The sequence below is a fragment of the Phoca vitulina genome, unplaced genomic scaffold (genome assembly GCF_004348235.1).
Source record: "Phoca vitulina isolate PV1807 unplaced genomic scaffold, GSC_HSeal_1.0 scaffold92, whole genome shotgun sequence".
NCBI classification, from domain to species: Eukaryota; Metazoa; Chordata; class Mammalia; order Carnivora; family Phocidae; genus Phoca; species Phoca vitulina.
The window spans coordinates 2,746,756-2,765,923 of record NW_022589795.1 but is presented as its reverse complement, the minus strand read 5'-3'; the positions used below and the strand labels follow the sequence as shown (position 1 = coordinate 2,765,923).

The 19,168-nt window shown below is 58.2% G+C and overlaps 2 protein-coding genes across 4 annotated transcripts; one reads left to right on the top strand and one right to left on the bottom strand.

Annotated features, from left to right (window-relative positions):
• Positions 1–7,279: 7,279 nt before the first annotated feature.
• Positions 7,280–16,917, top strand: GFAP (glial fibrillary acidic protein). Of its 3 annotated transcripts, XM_032396415.1 has the most exons (10): positions 7,280–7,762; positions 9,012–9,072; positions 9,265–9,360; positions 10,110–10,271; positions 11,696–11,821; positions 12,034–12,254; positions 12,812–12,855; positions 13,223–13,342; positions 14,630–14,715; positions 15,348–16,914. In XM_032396415.1, exons 1-10 carry the CDS (start codon positions 7,302–7,304, stop codon positions 15,387–15,389), a joined length of 1,419 nt encoding a protein of 472 aa, XP_032252306.1. In that variant the 5' UTR covers positions 7,280–7,301; the 3' UTR covers positions 15,390–16,914. The 3 variants fall into 3 exon arrangements, with proteins under 3 accessions (XP_032252306.1, XP_032252307.1, XP_032252308.1); XM_032396416.1 differs by lacking the exon at positions 13,223–13,342 and having other exon boundaries at positions 15,348–16,917; XM_032396417.1 differs by lacking the exons at positions 12,812–12,855; positions 13,223–13,342 and having other exon boundaries at positions 15,348–16,917.
• On the bottom strand, positions 16,392–18,865 carry FAM187A (family with sequence similarity 187 member A). Its single transcript, XM_032396418.1, has one exon. It carries the CDS (start codon positions 18,853–18,855, stop codon positions 17,614–17,616), a length of 1,242 nt encoding a protein of 413 aa, XP_032252309.1. The 5' UTR covers positions 18,856–18,865; the 3' UTR covers positions 16,392–17,613.
• Positions 18,866–19,168: the final 303 nt, after the last annotated feature.

Genomic DNA, 19,168 nt, shown 5'->3' with positions numbered 1-19,168 from the left:
GGGTTTCTATCCTCTGATCCTTGATTTCTGCATATATACATATATATGTACATGTAGATATAGATATATTTTTTTAATATAATGATTAATAAACCATCTCCAACCTCAGTGTATGTGTCTTTCTGTGTACCTACGCGGGATAGCAACACCTCCCCACTCTTCCAGACTTCAAGAAACTTCTGAGTATAGAAAACGTCCCCCACTGCCTCCTCCCAGGGCCTTAGGCTGGGGCCTAAGGGGTGAGCCCTGCTCTTTACTCTGCGGCCCCATCTTCCTCTAAGGGCCTCTGTTCCTGAGCGGGTGAAGAAGCCATCACAGTGACAGGCCTGCTCCATCCTTCTGCGGCCTTGGGCGTAGGTTGCTGTCAGAGACAGTGTCGAGGGGCCCTGGGTCTCAGGTGAGGCCCTAGGCTAAGCCCTGACCACTGGAACCTCGCGCAGTCTTCTTCCCCGCAGCTCCGGAAGCCCCACTCCCCCCCCCCCCCCCCCACCCCGCCCCCCCCCCCCCCCCCCCCCCCCCCCCGCCCCCCCCCCCCCCCCCCCCCCCCCGTTCAGTTCGTGGCTTTCCTCTGCACCCGTTCGGATTGTGAGGGTTCAACCCAATTTACCTCTGTCTCTCTAGGAAGATGCGGCTGGCTGAATGAATTAGTCGTGTCAACAGGATGATAGGAGTCTGTGTTTAACTTGCTTCAGAAAACAAACACATTAAAGGTATTTAGCACATTGTGAGCTGTGTGTAAATAACGCTGCTAATTTCAAATGAGTCCTCGCTGTGCTGGGGGAGCAGCCTCCCTTCTACCTGGTGAGCCCTGCCCCACCCGGTTTTGCCTCCTTTTTGGAGGAGGAGAGAGAAGAACACACAAGAGGAGTCTTGGGTCCCTCCCTGCTGCAGGCAGCGCACAAAACTTGGCGACCTTACAAGGTATAACGAGGAGAGGGACTCGAGAAGGTTCGCGGAACGCACCCAGGGTTAGACAGCAAGTGGCGGCGCCAGGATTCAGACCAGGGTCTGGTTCTTCACGTGACACCGAGCTGCTTCCCTTTAGAAGCGAACAGGCATCTCTTCTTTCCGCGTGCCTGGGGTTCCCGCCTCTCCAATTAGTCCTGATGAGGTTTTTTTCCCCGGTGCGCCGTGATTCCCACAGAAGCCGCTTCAGCCTCCCATCTGTAGCCCCCAGCGGCCTGGCGTGGTGCCTTGACCTTCGGAGGCCTCGCCGAGCGCTGGTCGGATTCAAATTGAATAACTTGCCCATTTCCTGGGGCGCTCACATACATTATCTCATTTGATGGTCACCATCACCCCTGCAAGCACTGAGGCAGCAGGCACAGGGCAAGGCGGCTGGTAACGAGGGCCAAAAGGGCAAGCCTCTCACAACGGGGTCTGGTGCACGAGGCAGAAGTCGCCTAGGCTGGGGGCAGCTTGCCAGTGGCAGGGGTCACTCTTGACAAGGCTGTTCTGCAACCGGCCATTGGCTCAGCAAACATCTGTGGCTCCGTGGTGCAAAATGTGCTCTCGGGTGACCCATTAAATGTACAAAGACTCTGCCAATGGAGTTAAGGACGTGTGGCTCCTGCCCTCAATCACAGGAGGTCGGGCTGCGAGTGCTTGCAGCATGGTGTCCTGCAGGCCGGGAGGCAGCCTGGCTGGCCCCAGCTTCTCAGCGAGCTGGCAGGGGCTGAGGGGGCCACGAGCTGACAGCCAGCTCCCCGCTGACCTCCGTGGGCAGCGACGAGGCTCTGAGATTGGATTGTTCTTACATACAGAGAGTCATCCCCCACCCACTGCAGGCCCAGCCCGATCTAAGGCCCCTCTTCCTGCTTCACCCGGCCTCTCCTACCTTGGGGGGTCTGCGCAGGGCCCCTCACTCCACGTCTGGGAGTTCAGAAGTACTCTCTTCCCAGGCCCTTTGCGCTCACCTCCTTGCCCTCCGGCCCGAAGCTTGTGTCTGGACCCCACCCTGGAGTCCAAAGTCCTGCCCAGTTCAGAGAACCAGACTCAGTGCCAGGAGCTGCAGACACAGAGAACAAGACACTGTCCCTTCATGCGGGGAGTCGGGACAGCGGCTGTCCCTGTCACCTGAGGGTAAGCCCAAACCTCCTTCGGTGTTGGGACCTGTCAAGGGCAAGGGGACTGGGCTCTCCCTTCTGGGTCCTCCCACCCTCAGCCATCAGCTCTTTCTCCCCCCCCACACACAGGGGACTCTGTCACCACATGGGGTGCCCCTTGGCAGCTGCTCACTCTGGAGTCCTCCCTCTCACACCCCTGCTCGTCTATCTCCAGGTTTTCCCAGGAATGTCCCTCTGGCTCTTAGCTAAGTTTGGGGGATCCTGGTTCCCAGACAGAATCTAGTTCGTGGTTGTCTTCCCCTCCTCCATGGTTCTTTTGTGAAGAGGGATCTCAGACGGCTTGGGATGGAGGCTGTGGGAGGAGAAAGGGACCAGAGCCACCCCATGGGGCCTGGAGACCATGGCTGTGGTTTCCTGCTCTCCCGAAACGTTCCCCCCAGCTCGCCTGCAGCCTTTCCACCCCTGTTCCCTGGCTCATCCTGTCCATTTGGAGGACCACTGGATTGGAAATAACAGGCTGCCCGCCAGCCCTCTCCTCCCACCAGGGACACATCTGGCCCCCCCACCCCCACCCTCCCAGAGGGATGCAGTCAGTCAGGGAGAAGGAGGGGAGCAGAGAGCAGAACAGATCAGGGAAAGCAATTAAAAAGCAGGTCTCAGGGTTAGAGGCTGGAAAGTAGGGGGCAGGCTGGAGCGCCCAGGAGGGTGGGGAGAGGGGGGTTGGAGAGAAAGGGCCCGTGCTTATTAACCCCAATGAAGCACCCTGGCCCCTGGGTGTGTGAAGGTAAGCAAGTTGATGCCTACAGCAGCGTGCTGACAGAGGCCAGGAAGGAGGAAAGGGAAAGAGTCTGGGGGTTCACCCAGGAACCCTTCTACAGCCACAGGAGCTGGGCACTTCTCACCAGGAGCTGGTTCAGCACAAGCTGACAGATGAGAGGAGAGGGAACTGACCCTGGCCTGAGGCAGCCCTCCTCCAGGCTGAGAGGGGGAGAGAGCCCCTGCCCTCAAGGGGCTCCCATCTGACAGTGAACCATGGGTGCTCACATCAGGGAGCTCCTACAGAAGAGAGGGTGTCCTGAGGGACCCTATCCTTAGGGAGACTCCATTCTGATGGGAGGACATAGGTCGTAACATCAGGAAGTCCCTATCCATGGGGGCCCTTCTCCTGGGGAAGCCTCAGGCTGAGGGGCAGGAGAGACCCCCTCCCAAGGGACATGATAACACACCAAGAGCTTCTCAAACCGATGGAGATGTGGGCCTCAAGTCTGCTGCTGGGGAAGGGCAAGGATGGACGGACAGTGCCCCAGGGGGAGTCAGGGAGGTGAGAAAGCAGGCTGGGAAGTAGGCTCTACTCTGAGTCTCCTCCGGGGCAAGTAGAGATGACTCACGCTTGGTCCCTGGCAGACCCAGCTAGTGGTCTGGGGGCAAACGGTGCCGCCTCCCACCCTCTCTCCCCTGGCTGCTGCCCCCTGCATCCTGTCCACACTCCTAGGTAACTGTCCTGGGGAGGTTCCTATACGCTGTCCCCTGCCCGCCCCCAGCGGGGTCAACAAGACACGGCAGCGCCCCCCCCCCCCCCGGCAGGCCCAGCTCCTGCCCCTCCAGGCCCAGGCCATCGCTAACGCAGATTAGGTAAAGCACCGGGTGGGTGTTGTTAAATGGAAGCTGTGATTTGTCGAGCAGCTGCTGTGTCCGGCTTTCCCTGAATTTATCCTCACCGCTACCTTGGACGTAAGTGTAGTGAGTCCCCATTTTACAGGTGTGCAAATGGAGACTCAGAGAAGTTCCCGAAGTCGTCAAAGATCATGTAGCTATTGAATGGCCGCGGCCCCTCTCTCCTCTAGAGGGCACTGTCAGAGCAGTCCGAAGCAACTCTAGAGCATACATGGGGTGATCCCTCTGGGGGATAGAAATCCGGGTTTTAGAAAGCCTGCCTGTCCCTGAGACCCGCTCTGTCCCCTCTGCAGGACCCTGCGGCCGCTGGGACCTGGGCAGCTGAGCACTGCCATCTAGTGGCCACCAGGGCCCAGTTCCCTTCCTCAGGGAGGGGGCCCATGTGGGGTGGATGGACTCCGTGGTAGCCAAGGAGTCCACCAGAGAGTCCCAACTTCTCTTCATCCCACCCCCGCATGCGGACCACCATGCTGCACAGGCACTGGGAACGGGGCTGGGGCATAAGGCGAGCCAGTGGGCAGCAGTCTAGTGGCTTGAATTAGAGGCTGGCAAATTTAGAAAATGCTGGGCACCCTTGTGTGTGTGTTGAGGCCAGGTGTGGTACTGATCTGTCCCAGGAGGCAGGAGGGCATCCTGGCGGATTCTGACGTGGGGGCGGGGCATGGGGGTGGGAGACCATCTTGTCTCCACCTCGGCTTGAAGTGGGGCATGGCTTGGCTGAAGGCCCTTCGGAGAGGCATCCAGACATCCTCTCTCCAAGGCCGGCAGCTTTCTGCTGTCTATTGAGAAGTCAGTCTAGGGATTGGCTTGAGGCTTTGGACATTGAGACCCTTAGATTAGAGAAGCAGGAGAGGAGGGACCACGTAGATGGGGCCTGAGGCAGGCCAGCAGGATGGGAGTAGTCGTGGAGGCTGGGAGCTGCATCTGCCTGAGGCAACTGTGCAGCATAGTGTGATCTAGAACAGAGAGAGAGAGGGAGGGAGGCGGGCGGGGGGGGGGGGACAACTGTGTGTCTAACAATAGGCCTTGGGTAAATTAATGCATACAGTGGAAAACCATGCAGCTGTTAAAATGATGATGTAGATAAATATTTATTGATATGGAAAGATGTTCACAACATATTGCTGAGTGGAAAAAACAAATTACAAAATAATTTGTGCAGCATGAGCCCACTTGTAAAAAAAAAATGAACTTATATATATGGGGGGACATCTGGTAGTGTTTATCTCCAGGTGGTGAAATCATGGCTAATTAAATTTTTTCGTTTTGCTTATCTATATTTTCTGATTTTTCTACAGCGAATGTGTCATACAAAATAATGAAAGTTTGGCAAACAACCATGACCATGTCTGTCTACCTCTCTGGTTCTTGTGTGGACGTCTTTGGATAGTTAAGGGCTGAGCGTGGGGAATGGGTCTAGGGTCTGATGGAGGTTGAGGATGGAGCCAAGGAGCCTGGGTGACACTGGTCCGGAGAGGTGGCTGAAGTGGGTGAAGGGGGGACCTCTCTCTGCTGCTGCTGAAATAAGCCTGGGTCACACACACAGAGGGACCAGTCACTGAACCTCACTGACAAGCCCTTCCTGCTCTCGGTCCATCTCTCCCGCCCACCCCCTCCCAAGACTGCTTTACCCTCATTTCAACTAGATTTCACTGGAACAAAGAGAGAAGCCTGCGAACTGTGACTTGCCCAGCGAGCTAGAAGGACAGCCACTCCTTGTCAGAGAGTAGTTGGGATGAGGGTTTGTCCCTTTTTCTTCTTTTAATGCCCCCTGACTTTCCCAGCTCCTCCACCCATAGCAGGATCAAAAGTCATGGGGCATCCCCTCCCTTAGAGTCCCCTCCCCATGTTACTGCTCAGGTCCAGGGTCAAGTGTGGCTGAAGACCTCGAGACCCTCACCTTCCCTCTCTGTGCTGGGATTCACCAGGGAAAACCTCGGCAGGCAGCCCATAACATGCCCAAATGGAGTGTATCTCCCCAGCGTGGGGTAAGAGGCATTGCCCCGTCTGGAGCTCAGGGGTGTGAGCTGGCTCTGGGAGCTGGGGAGGGGGCAAGCAGCCAGGCCTTGTCTGCAGAGCCAGAGACCTAGCAGTGCCGGGCTGGCCGCACCCCCCGCCCCCGGGCCTTCCCCTTGTGCCCACTGCATGACTCACCTTGGCACAGACACAATGGTCAGGGGTGGGCACAGAGCCTACCCCCCCACTGCACCCCGGCCCCCTCAGAGGCTTCCGAGAAGCTCTTTGAGCTGGGGGCTTGGGCTGTACTCTGCCTAACAGCCTGGCATCTTGGGATAAAAACAGCACAGCCCCCCGGGGGCTGCCCTCTCCGTGTGGCGCCCTGACCAGTGGTGGAAAACAAGGCTCTATTCAGCAAGTGTCCAGGAGAAGGGGATCAGAGGCCCAAGCATGGGCAGCAGGGGGGTGGGGAGAGGAGGGCTTCCCAGAAGTCCAAGGACACAGATGGGAGAGGGGCCTGGGTGAGGCTCTGGCCCCCCGTGGAATCAGAACAGAAGGGTGGATGGATCTGAAGGGTCAGGCTACAGGACGCCCGGCCCTGGGCTCCTAGTATGGACCCAGTGGTTCCTGGGTTCCCACACTAACCCATCCCCAGAGGCCTTTCGTCCTCTCAGCCTGATGTGTGGGAACTCAAAGGAGATAAATCTCCAGTGTGAAAGTGAGGTGAGGGGTGGCCGGGGAAACAGGGTGATGCGGGAACAAAGATGGGAGCCGGGACAGCCAGCTCATCCATAACTGCTTTTGTGTGGCTGTCAAGGCCCGGCTCCAGACGGGCCTGCAGAGAGGCTGGGCAAGGGGCAAGCGAGCCCCTGGGGACTGAGGCAGGGGCTTAAGTGGGGTCCAGGGAGAAGGCCAGGGAGTTCAGCGCCTGCCCCTCTTGCCCCCTCAAAGCTTCCGTGTTCCTTCCTTCATCCTCCCCCCCTCCCCACTTGACAGAGGCCTCAACTGACCCTCTAGACAAAGGGCTGGTGTCCAGTTGCAGCCCACAGCCCCAGACCTCCGGGGAAGGGGGAGAAAGCAGGAATGCAGGACGCCCATGTTCGGAGGGGAAGAGTCCAACAGTCTGCTGGGAATGCGGCTCAGCAGGGAACTGTAACGTGGGCTGCTTCTTGAGAGTATGGAACACGTTTGTTCTTTGCAAGTTCCCAGCACTCAGCAGGTACTCGAAGGAGGAGTGCTGTCATGGGCTCTAAGAGGTGGAAAGCAGGTCAGAGGTCATCTGATCCAGACCTTTCCTGGCCCACCTTCCCAGGGAAAGGGCGTCCCTGCCCAGTGGTCAGGGCCGCAGACTGAGCATCGGGCCCCAGGCACCAGGAGGGTCTCTGTCTGTGGCCAGGCTGGGGCTGGTGTGCCCGGGAGGCCCTGCCTCTGGGCACAGTGACCTCGGTGGGGTGAGAAGGGCTCTCCCCATGGCTGAGCTTTGGCCCAGCCCCTCCCCCTCAGGCCATGCCAGGGGGCGTTGCCCAGGGCAGCTGGGGCAGCGCCAAGCCGGCCCACGCCTCCATAAAGGCCTCACTTCCCAGGAGCAGCCGGAGCCCGGCCAGCATGGAGAGGAGACGGGTCACCTCAGCGGCTCGCCGCTCCTACAGCTCCTCCTCGGACATGGTGGGGGGAGGCCTGGTCTCCGGCCGCCGCCTGGGCCCGGGCACCCGCCTCTCCCTGGCCAGGATGCCGCTTCCTCTCCCGGCCCGCGTGGACTTCTCGCTGGCCGGGGCCCTCAACACCGGCTTCAAGGAGACGCGGGCCAGTGAGCGGGCAGAGATGATGGAGCTCAACGACCGCTTTGCCAGCTACATCGAGAAGGTGCGCTTCCTGGAGCAGCAGAACAAGGCGCTGGCTGCGGAGCTGAACCAGCTGCAGGCCAAGGAGCCCACCAAGCTGGCCGATGTCTACCAGGCTGAGCTGCGTGAGCTAAGGCTGCGGCTCGACCAGCTCACAGCCAGCAGCACCCGGCTCGAGGTTGAGAGAGACAATCTGGCGCAGGACCTGGGCACCCTGAGGCAGAAGTGAGGAGGGGGCCCGGGGAGAGGGGCCTCATGAACAGGGATGATGCCCCCCACCCCCACCCCCGGCCCAGCGGGAGTGCCGCAGACCCGCAGGATGTCGGGCAGGGGACTTTGCCTCCATGATCCTTGGCTCCTCTGTGTCCCCATCTCTGGGAGGGGAGGGCTGTCCTTTCTCCCCAACATGATGGGAGGGACTGGGAGGAGGCCCAGAGTCTCAGCGATCTGAATCCCGAAGACCTCTGGCCAAGGACCCAGCGTACTCTCAGCGTACTCACAGCTCTCCTAAGAGGTGGAAAGCAGGTCAGAGGTCATCTGATCCAGACCTTTCCTGGCCCACCTTCCCAGGGAAAGGGCCTCCCTGCCCAGTGGTCAGGGCCGCAGACTGAGCATCGGGCCCCAGGCACCAGGAGGGTCTCTGTCTGTGGCCAGGCTGGGGCTGATGTGCCCGGGAGGCCCTGCCTCTGGGCACAGTGACCTCGGTGGGGTGAGAAGGGCTCTCCCCATGGCTGAGCTTTGGCCCGGCCCCTCCCCCTCAGGCCATGCCAGGGGGCGTTGGGGAGAGCTGTGCGGGAAGAGTCAGGGACCCCGCAGGCAGGGACCCCACAGGCAGGGTCTTCGCATTTCATTCACTGCAGGGCCTGGTGGCCTTGTGGGTCCGTAGAGAGGAGGAATGGGAAGAGGAGATTGGTGGGCACTAGGAGGACGGGGCTCCGGGGGAAAGGAGGTGAGGGAAAGAGCAGGCCTGGCTTCGGGAACACAGGTGATGCTGCCTGTCACCAGCTTATGACCCTGGTCAAGCCACTTCAGCCTGCAGAGCTGTGAAGCAGAGATTCCAATAAAACCCATTTCCAAAGGTCAGAGGAAACCCCAGGGACGGGGTGTTTTGCTGAGCTGGCAGGGCACACGCACACACGCACGTGTGTGTGTGTGCTCGCACCCTCCAGTGCAGGAGGATGAGCGTGCTTGTGCATGCAGCGGTGAGTGTATGTTGGTGAAAGCACCTGTGTGAGTAGGAGCAGGGGCACCAGCCTTGATAAAGCACCTTAGTAATGAGTTAAAGCAAAGGCCCTTGTCTGCTCACCCTCCTGGCCAAGGCTCTGTCTGAGACCCTCTGCCCTTCACTCCTCCTGCCATTCCACTGGTCTTGGGGGGCGGGGGTTCTCTCTGGCAGCCACCTCCAGGGAGATTGGGGCAGGGGTCCAAGATCCTCAGAAGAGCCTGGACCCAGGAATGTGTCCCCCTACCCCAGGCTCCAGGATGAAACCAACCTGAGGCTGGAGGCTGAGAACAACCTGGCCACCTATCGACAGGTCAGGGAGATGGAGGGGAGGGGAAGGGGTGGGGGGGTAAAGGGTTGATGGCAGGTCACAAAAACAGGCCCCAAGCCCAGCCCTCCAGAGCAATGTGCTGCTCTCCCCAGCCACAGGAGGGATCAAACAAGGCTAGGGAGAGGGGAGGAGGAGTCTGGGGTCAGAGCAGCCTTTTGCCCCTCCTTGCTCCAGGAGGCAGATGAAGCCACCCTAGCCCGTCTGGATCTGGAGAGGAAGATTGAGTCTCTAGGGGAGGAAATCCGGTTTTTGAGGAAGATCCATGAGGAGGTAAGGCCGACATAGAGACTGGAATGGATAGAGACAGAGAGCCTGAGATTGAGAAATACTCAGAGACAGACAGAAAAAAAATGAGAGAGAGAGACTGAGGGAGACAGACATAGAGACGACAGAGCATCCTCAGCCCCTGGTGAAATTCACACAGACACACACCACTTACTAAGCATTATAACAGACCTTGTTGCCCCATTTTTTATTTCACTACAGCCTTGTGAGTTAGGGACCCTCCCAGTATGATCTTCCAGTATGATCTCTGTGAAACAGAGGACACTGAAGCCCAGACAGGTTAAAGAACTTCCTAAGGTCACATAGTTAGTCTCTCTGACATCACCCCCATTGCCACCTGTCTCCATTTAAATGAGAGCCCTTCATTTTAAAAAGACACCACTGAGCTCTCTGACTTCAGATTATGGATTCAGAGTCCATGATGCCAAGGAACCTGGGAACCCGCAGACACACCCACACCACAGGGACTCGGTCACTCTCCCACAAGAACACAGGCATGCATTCAGTAGTACTCCTGCCTGGCCGAACTTGGGAAGAGGACACCATGAAGCCCCCAAACGACCCTCTGCTCCCCTAGCCTGGGCCATGCCGCTTCCTCTAACTAGAACTGCCCCATTTCCCTTAGCCAACGTCAGCGTCCAAGGGGCAGGCAGACAAGGGCAGAATCCTGTGGGGAAACCCCAGCGGCAGCCCGGGCCCCCAGTCCTGGCATCGCCTTCTCTCATCCTGGCCAGGAGGTGCAGGAGCTCCAGGAGCAGCTAGCCCGGCAGCAGGTCCACGTGGAGCTGGATGTGGCCAAGCCGGACCTCACGGCGGCCCTGAGAGAGATCCGCACGCAGTACGAGGCCATGGCGTCCAGCAACATGCATGAGGCCGAGGAGTGGTACCGGTCCAAGGTAGCCCTGACTGTGGGCCAGCCTGCCTCCTCTGGGCAGCCCTACTGGCTCCATACAAGAGAATTGGGGAACAAGGGTGGAGGAAGCTGGGAGAGGATCCTCTCCGGGTGATTGTCCTTCACCAGAGAAATGAGGTGGCTTGCCCAGGGTCACACAGCCACCATTACTTCCAATGAGCATTTCTTTCTTTTTTTTTTTTAAGATTTTATTTATTTTAGAGAGAGAGAAAGCATGAGCAGGGGGAGGAGCCAAGGGGGAGGGAGACGGAGGGGGAAAAGTCTCAAGCAGACTCCATGCTGAGCATGGAGCCCCATGCAGGGCTCGATCTCACCACCCTGAGCTCATGACCTGAGCTGAAACCAAGAGTCGGACGCTTAACCGGCTGAGCCACCCAGGCGCCCCTCCAATAAGTACTTCTTATTACTATTATTATCATTATTATTGTTACTATCACTGTTATTATTAGCCAACATTGTTGTTTGCCAGGCCCTATGCTTTACATGCATTATCTATCTTACTTACTATGAAGAAAGTACTGTTCTTTGACAGATGAGAGAACTGAAGTCCAGAGAGGTTAACTAGTTTGCCCAAAGTCACACAGTTCCTAAATGGTAGAGCCGGACGTCTAATCCCAGCCGTCGCACTTCCTGATGCTTCTGCTGTTTGTGTCCTGGGTTACTGAGCACCCACTGCATGCCAGCACTGCCCAGGATCCAGAGACCTGTCCCACCAAGGAGACGTGATGTGCACCCAAATACATTGTCTAGAGAGAACACTGCTGGGCGGGGTTTATATAGATGTAATGTGGGGCATGGGGAGGGTATCGTAGAAGGGAGGGCTAGGGGCTTGGGGCCTAGGTGAGACTGGCAGCCAAAGAACATGAAGAGAAGAGGGAAGGGGCATTTGGGGTGCAAGAAAGCACAGGGCAGGGGCCCCGAGATGCCAGCCCAGGGGCCGAGCTGAGGAGCGAGAGTGGCAGAAGCTGGTGATGACTCTGAGCAGGTCAAGGCCGGATGGACCCACGAGAGCTTCACTGCAAGCTGGGGGAGAGAGAACGATTAGAACCCAGGGTACTGCTCACCAGAACCCCCTGGCCACGGTGGTGGAGGCCAGGGTTCAGGCTCCTGGATAGAGCTGCCAGTGCAGAAGATTCTGGATTCTGTGGCAAACATCATTTGGTCCTTCATTCCCTGCCCAGGCACTGTGCTAGGTGCTGGAGACGTGGCAGGGGCCTTCTGTGCCCTCTGCCCATGGGTCACAGTGGCTGGGAATAATCCCAGCCAGGGCCAGAGTCCTGGGCAGACCTGGACACCAAGCCCGGGGTCCTGCCCATCTCCCTGAGTTCCCAGAGACCCATCGGCCCCACATGGCTCCCGAGAGGTGGGGCCCAGCCGCCCCTGAGCGTAGGGCCCTCTCACCCCTAGTTTGCCGACCTGAACGACGCAGCCGCCCGCAACGCCGAGCTGCTCCGCCAGGCCAAGCACGAGGCCAACGACTACCGTCGCCAGCTGCAGGCCTTGACCTGCGACCTGGAGTCCTTGCGCGGCACGGTGAGCGCGGGCGGGGCCGCAGCGGGGCGGACGCGGGTGCGCGCGAGCTGGAGCCCCGGGGGACACGCAAGCCAGGGACGGGGACCGGGACTGCGGGCGGGGGCTCTGAAAAGTTACTTGGGGGCCAGAGGGGAGGCCGGGGACAGGCCGGGGGTGGGGGGGAGCGGGCAGTGTGACCCCGCCCCGAGGCACCTGCCGGCTCCACCCTACAGAACGAGTCCCTGGAGAGGCAGATGCGGGAGCAGGAGGAGCGCCACGCGCGGGAGGCGGCGAGCTACCAGGAGGCGCTGGCCCGGCTGGAGGAGGAGGGGCAGAGCCTCAAAGACGAGATGGCCCGCCATCTGCAGGAGTACCAGGACCTGCTAAACGTCAAGCTGGCCCTGGACATCGAGATCGCCACCTACAGGAAGCTGCTGGAGGGCGAGGAGAACCGGTGAGCTGCCACCGTGGCCCTGGGGAGTCCTCCCTGCTGCCCTTCCCTGGAGTCTCCTTGGTCCCTTCAGGGACTGTCATATTCAGCTTGTGTCCTGCCCCCTCCTATCCCAGTGCTCAGCACAGTGCTCGCCTAACACACAGTAGGTATTCAATAAACGTTTGGTGAATAAATGAATGGATTCGATTCAAGCAATGTTGATGAGGTCGCAGAGTGAGGACTTGGGTCACCCCCCAAACTAAGAGGCTCACTCCCCACCCTCCCAATGAAGATTGGACTTCTTTTCCCCTGACCCGTCTCTTTTGTCTTGGAACTTTCTTCACCACTTCCTCCTCCCCTCTGCCATCCTTAGGCCTCCACGCTTTCAAATAGAGATGCTCCCCTGGCAGACAACACCCAAGCCCCTTGCAGACTCTTGGAGCCCCAGGGAGCATGTTGGCTGCTGGAGAAAGCCAAGAGATGGGCTTTGAGGCTGTCATGATAACCCTGGACCAGGGCCTGGCCCCGGGGATGTCCCTGGGCTGCCCAGTCACTCTTCTGCCTTTGCTGTCTTTCAGCATCACCATTCCCGTGCAGACCTTCTCCAACCTGCAGATCCGAGGTCAGTAGAGCAGGGCCTTGTGGGCAGAGTGTTGGATTCCTGCCCTCTCCCCCAGGTGGGCTGCTGCTCTGGCCTGGGGCCGAGGACCAGGGCAAAGGGGTCCGGTCCAGGGCTCGCCTTGGGGACCTTCATAATTCACTGCAGAGCTTCCAGCCAGAACACAGCAGCCCAGGGCATTCCAGGTGGGGCTTGCGGCTGCTCCTGCCCTGCTCTGCCCTGTGCCCCCTTCCCTAACCCTGCACCCCCTCCTATAGCAGAACTGGGTGAAGATTTCAACCTCTGCCCTGCCCGCAGAGCTCTGAGCAAGCTCAGCTCATCTGAGTGTTTTATGTTTTTGTGTTTTTTTTTTAACTGCTTGTCACTACAGGGGGCAAACGCACCAAAGAAGGGGAAACTCACAAGGTCACAAGACATCTCAAAAGCCTCACAATACAAGTTATACCAATACAGGCTCACCAGATTGTAAATGGAGCCCCGCCGGCTCTCGGTTAGCAGCCTGCCTCTCAGACTCTCAGACACAGTGCTTTTCTCAGCTTGGCAGGGAGTGAGCCTCACCAAGCCCATTTTCCCTGCCCTCTTGGGCTCCTTTCTCCCAGGTTTCCCTAAAGGGCCAAGCTTGTGTCATTTTCCCAGCGACCTCAGTGGCCAGCCCAGGACCTGGCACAGGGTAAATGTAGGTTAAACTAGCAGAGCTGGTTGGTATTCAAAGTGATGTGTCCTCTGGTGCTCAGATGAGAGGCTCTGGGGCCCCTGGGCGAATGCCAGCCTCCACCTCACCTTCTCTCCATCACTGGGAAGGCTCTTTGGGCCTTGCCGTGCCTGGTGGCCAGGTTCTCTGCTCAATTCGTCTGTCCCCGAGGCTCCACGGCTCAGCTCAGTGCTGATTCAGCCCAGAGGATTATTTCCCCCTGGACTGCAGCTCTTGTAGTGAATAAAGTTTTATGCTCCCTGCTCTTAATTTTAAATATTAGTGAATGTGACATGTTACATTTTTCTCTCTGAGGGGGGGACAAACGAAATTACTTCTGACTTGGATGTGGCCCTCAAATGATTCTTATCTAAGGGGGAAAAAAAAAAAACCTTCTGCTCTAGAAATTTAGGAACATGAGCTATACATGTCCTGGGGCTTAGTTCAGCATCAGAAGTTTAACCAGGCAGAGCAGGTTGAGGTAATACTGCCAAGTGCCAAACAGTAAAGGGTCAGTAGAGCCCAGAGAAGTGGCAGAGAGAAGTAAGGGAGGGGCAGGGGAACAGGAAAGGGACCCACGTGTATTGGGCACTAATATGTGCTAGGCACTTAACATGTATTATTTCAGTGAACTGACTCCTTGCTCCCACCTAGAGAAGTAGACACCATCATCCCCATTTTGCAGATAGGAAACTGAAGCTGGGAGAGATAAATTAACTTGCCCACAGCCTTGTGGCTGAGCTGAGACTCGAGCTCTGGCCTGCCCGATTTCAAAGCCCATGTGCTCCTTCCTCGGCACATCGCTGGGGTGTCAGAAAGCCAGGGGCCAGGCGAGAGCTTGCAGAGGGACTGAAATGCAGCCAGGCCAGGAAAGTGAGCAAAGCACTGGATGGAGCAGCCAGGTCTTACCTAGCACCATGGGGACTTGGGGGTCTCCAGCCCCTTTGAAAGAGCCTAGGCCCTCTCTGCCTAGTTGGATAGACTTCCAATCCCTATGACTGTGGGTTTCATGGGGAAGCTGGGGGTGGGGAAGGATGTTTAGTGGCCCAGGAGCCAACAGGAGGCCTCCTGTCCCCGTGCCTGCAGAAACCAGCCTGGACACCAAGTCCGTGTCAGAAGGCCACCTCAAGAGAAACATCGTGGTAAAGACCGTGGAGATGCGGGACGGGGAGGTAAGGAGAGCAGACCTGAGATTCTGGCCCGGGCCGAATTGAGACAAGGCTTTGGAAGAAAACCTAAACTGTACATAGAAGGTTCTCAATCACTCGGAAGAGCTTCCCAGGGAAGGTCTGGAAGAGGGGAAGGAACCTGGATGTAATTCAACTCCCTATCCCCTCCACTGGCCGTTCCAGGGAGCCTGGGTGCCCAGGCCACTGGATGGAGTCCTGATTTGGACTTTCTCCCTGTCTCACCCTCAGATGCAGGCACCCCCAGCACCAGGCCTGGGGAGAGAGAGAAAGAAAATTATAGTAGCTTTCACTCCCGACTTTCAATTTCCGGCTTGATAAAAGGAACCTGCTGGAGTAATAGGAAGGGGGGATTTGGCATAAGCCCTCCCCGTCACACCTGCAACAGTACTAGCTAATCTTACCACATCAGCTCGCCAGGTGCCAGGCCCGGTGCTAAATGCTTATGACTGTTACCTCATTTCCTGGCAGCTTCGTGGGGGGAGTGCTGGTTGCTCTCATAGAGAAGAAAGACCTGGGAAGGCTGGGGACTTCGAAGTGGTGGGCTTCCAAGTGGTGGGCCTGATATCTGTGTGAGTCCCTAACTACTGCGCTGTGTACTTCTATGCCCCCTGCAGGTCATAAAGGAGTCCAAGCAGGAGCACAAGGACGTGGTGTGAGGCAGGACCCACCTGGTGGCCCCTGTCCCACAGTGTGAGGGGCCTGAGCAGATGGGATTGTTGCCCCTCCTCTGATGGCGGACTCCCCCAGACCCGAGTTCCCACTCACCCCGGCTGCTCCCCTCATCCCTCCACCTCTACACCAGCTTGCTGCCCTAGGCTCCGTGGGCACCAGACCTGCCAGACAGCACCCACCCTACACCCAGTAACTCCAACTAACAAGGCGCTTACCCCAAAGGGGCGGCCTGGAGGGGCATGGCCAGCAGCTTGGGTTAGAACTGGGAGGAAGGAGAGAAGTTGGGGAGGGCCAGGGACCCAATAAATTGCCCTCCTCAATATCCCTAACCCCCATTGTCATGGCAACTATTGCCAGAGCTGGAGGTCCCTGGGGGTAAGTGGGAAGTGGGCCTTGGAGTTTCCTCAGGCTGCTGGAGGAAAACCAAGACTCTGAGACAGGAACCCCCACAGGCAAGATAGTCCTGGCCAGAGGTTTCTTCTTCTAGACTGACCCTGAACAGTCTGAGAGCAGGTGGGGACATCCTGCCACTTGGAGTGGTCCCCAGACAGAATGCCTGGCCTGCCCAGATCCCAGAGGGGCCTTCTGAGTGATGATTCAAATGTCTCAGTCCCACAGAGCTGACATGTGGGCACGCTGTGGGCATGCCATGGGCATGTGAGAGCTTGATTCTCAGCACTTGCGGGATCTATAGTGTAAGTGGAGAGGGAATGGGTGCTGGGAAGGAGTAGAGGGGAGCTGCCTGGCCCCTAGGTTGGATACAGAGAGGTCAAGCCCAGGAGTCGACCCTCCATAAGGCTGGAGGGGAGGCAGGTGGAGATGGTAGGGGAGGCAGTTGGGATGATGCTAGATATCAGAGTTGGGGGTTGTGGGCAACCAGGTACACCTGGCCTCTGGGTCATGGGAATCAAGGAAGTGACTCATTCTCTTGAAGATGCTGAAACAGGAGAGAGGGGCAGCTGTCCCCGGGGGCAGGGCACACTTTGTCCCATGCTAAAGGCCCCTTCCTTCCTGCATAATCCCTCCGCCCAGGCCTCGGAGCCACTGTAGCTGCTTCCTCGAGACCCCAGCAGACACTGCTGGGCGAAGCCACCACATTCATCTGACACTCTCCACCCTACAGTGACCTGCTGCTTTTCCCTAACCAAGGGCCCTTGTGGTTCTCCTCTTACTCAAATACAAAGTGTACCCTCATATTGTAGGTAGCACTCTATTTTATCATTCGGGAAATGGAGGCATGAACAGAGTGAAGGCTCTGGTTTGTGCTCTGCTTTCCACGGGAAGACTGTGGGGGGCAGGCACAGGACTATCTGTGCCCAGAAGTAGGGCTGAAAGGGCCCGCTCCAGGGTCCCCCTCGCCCCTCTAAGGCCAGAGAAGTGAGAGTCCCTCCCTCTTTCCAAGACCTGGTGCCCTTTCCCCCACTCCCTCCTGCCACCCACTGCTGCTAACCTTCAGGGCACCACTGCAGCCTTTACTCACTAAGGTAAATAAAGACAATTGCCGTGGCCTTCCCCAGAGTGGACTCTGTTCAGGAGAGGCTGGGGCTGGGGGAGAGGGCAGGAAGTGGCCTGGGACAAGACTCAACTTGCTTCTTAAAGCCGATCATCTTGGGACCCCAAGCCCCCCAGCAAACCCCAACTCCAGCCCTGCTCCACATGGTAGCCCCGTGCCCCCCAGGCCTTCTTCTCACCCAGTCCCCAGCCCTGGGGAAAGCCCTGACCTTGACCTCCACTTCCCTTACCCATTTCCCCTGTTCTAGTCTTTACCTTTATTCCCAAACCGGCCATTCCAGAGACGAGGACATATACTAGGCTCCCCTACTCCCCCTTCCTCTCCCTGCTGCCCCCCAATTCAACCAGCGCCCACTCGGCAATCCTCCAAGGCAAGAAAATAAAGCACCTCAAACACTGTTCCAACATCAAAAAGGTCATTTGATAAATATTAGGTTCCCTTCTTCCTTCTCCGAGCGTGAAGTTGGAAGATGCGCACTCTGGCTGCTTCAGTATTGGCCCCAGTGCCCCATCTCCTGCCCGCCTCAGGCTGCTCCACCCGCCAGCGGCAGGTTGTAACTAACAGACCTGTCCACACACCACCACCCCCCCTTGCCGCACAGCCCAGCCCGGGATGCCCACCCAGACGCATCCGGTATCATTTAACAAACACATCTGAGCACAACAGGTCTTCCGAGCCGGGGAAGGCGGGGGGCGCTAGGGCGAGAAGTTGGGGCAGCAGCGAAATAAGTAACAGCAGCACCGACAGAGGTGAATGGTGACAAAGACCGCCGTGATGAACAGGTAGCCCACCAGGGTGAGCTCCACAGCGGAGCGAGTCTCAGGGTCCGAGAACGAGGCCCGGTAGCGGCCTCGAGACGTGACACCCAGCCGCAAGCCGGCGACGCGCACCCCCTGCCTCCAGCAATAGTAGATGCCCCGGTCACTCAGCTGGGTGAAGCGGATGTGGAGGTGGTTGCCGTGGTCGATGAACACCCTCATGGACCTGTTGACGCCCCTCAGGTACTGCGTGCGGTAGAAGTACTGGCGGTCCTTGTCCCAGGCCACGGCGTGCTCTGGCCGCGCCCCGGGACAGGAGATAATGAGTCCGTGGCCCAGCCTCTGCTGGTGGAACTGGATGGGCACCTGAGGCAACCAGGGCCGGCTGCCCACCTTGGACACGTAGCTGAGGATGGCCATCACGCCCTCGCCGACCTTCTTCTTCTCACACGGCACCACGCAGCTCTGAACCAGTAGTTCGGGGGTGTGCTCCCTGGCCTGGGCCCGAAGCTTCCTGGGCACGGCCTGCGAGCCGCAGGACACCACCTCGGGCAGCGTCTGGCGGTAGCGCGGGGAGAGCCCCGGACTCCGCAGGTAGCACAGGCCGATGCGCCACTGCTCCCCTCGGACCCCGCAGCGGTCGCAAGGGGTCCACTCCCAGAAGGTGGTGAAGATGTGGAGGCTCCCGTGGTGCTCGTCGGCAAAGGGCTCCTGGCCCTGGTCCTTGAAGGTGGCCACCATTCCCTCGCCGCTCTGGACGTCCACATCGTAGGCATAAAAGTAGTCCCCCTTGCGGGTGCCACAAAAATACAGGCCCGAGTCCTCGGGCTGGGCCCGGAAAACCAACAGGCTGAACATGCGGATGCTGAAGCGAACCAGCATGTCGCTGCCCACGCGCACCTGGGACTCCTCTGTCAGCACCCGCCCGTCGAAGTCCGTCAGCACTTTGGTGTGGCTGCTACCCAGGTGCTTCTGATAGTACCAGACGACGGCAGACACCTCCTCGGGCTTGCAGTGGCAGGGAAGTTCGAAGCTCATGTCTGCCAGGTAGGCTGCGTTGTCAAACATCAGAAAGGCTGGGCAGGGGGTCCTCTGAAAAATGTTCTCCTTCTCCACAATTTCGAAGGCCTGGAGACTCCCCCACACCCACAGGAGCACAGTGGTGTGGGCCAGGTTCATGCCTGCAAGAGGCAATGGTCAGAGGGGGCGGGGCAAAACCAGGGCACTCAAGGCCTCACGGGGCTTCTAGAGATCACTGCCAAGAGCAGGTATCTATAGGAGAAAGGTTTGAGCAGCCAGAAGAGAAGCAAGAATCTGCAGAGGACGCGGCCAAAGGCAAGGCAATTTATTCCCACCTGATGTACAAGATGCCCTTCTCATGCTCCAGATGTGATCTTGAGGGAAAAACCATTCTAGAACCTGGCCCTCTCTCTCCTTTCTAGAACACTGGCACTCCCCCAAGAATGGGTCAGGGGAAACCGGAATGAGAAGC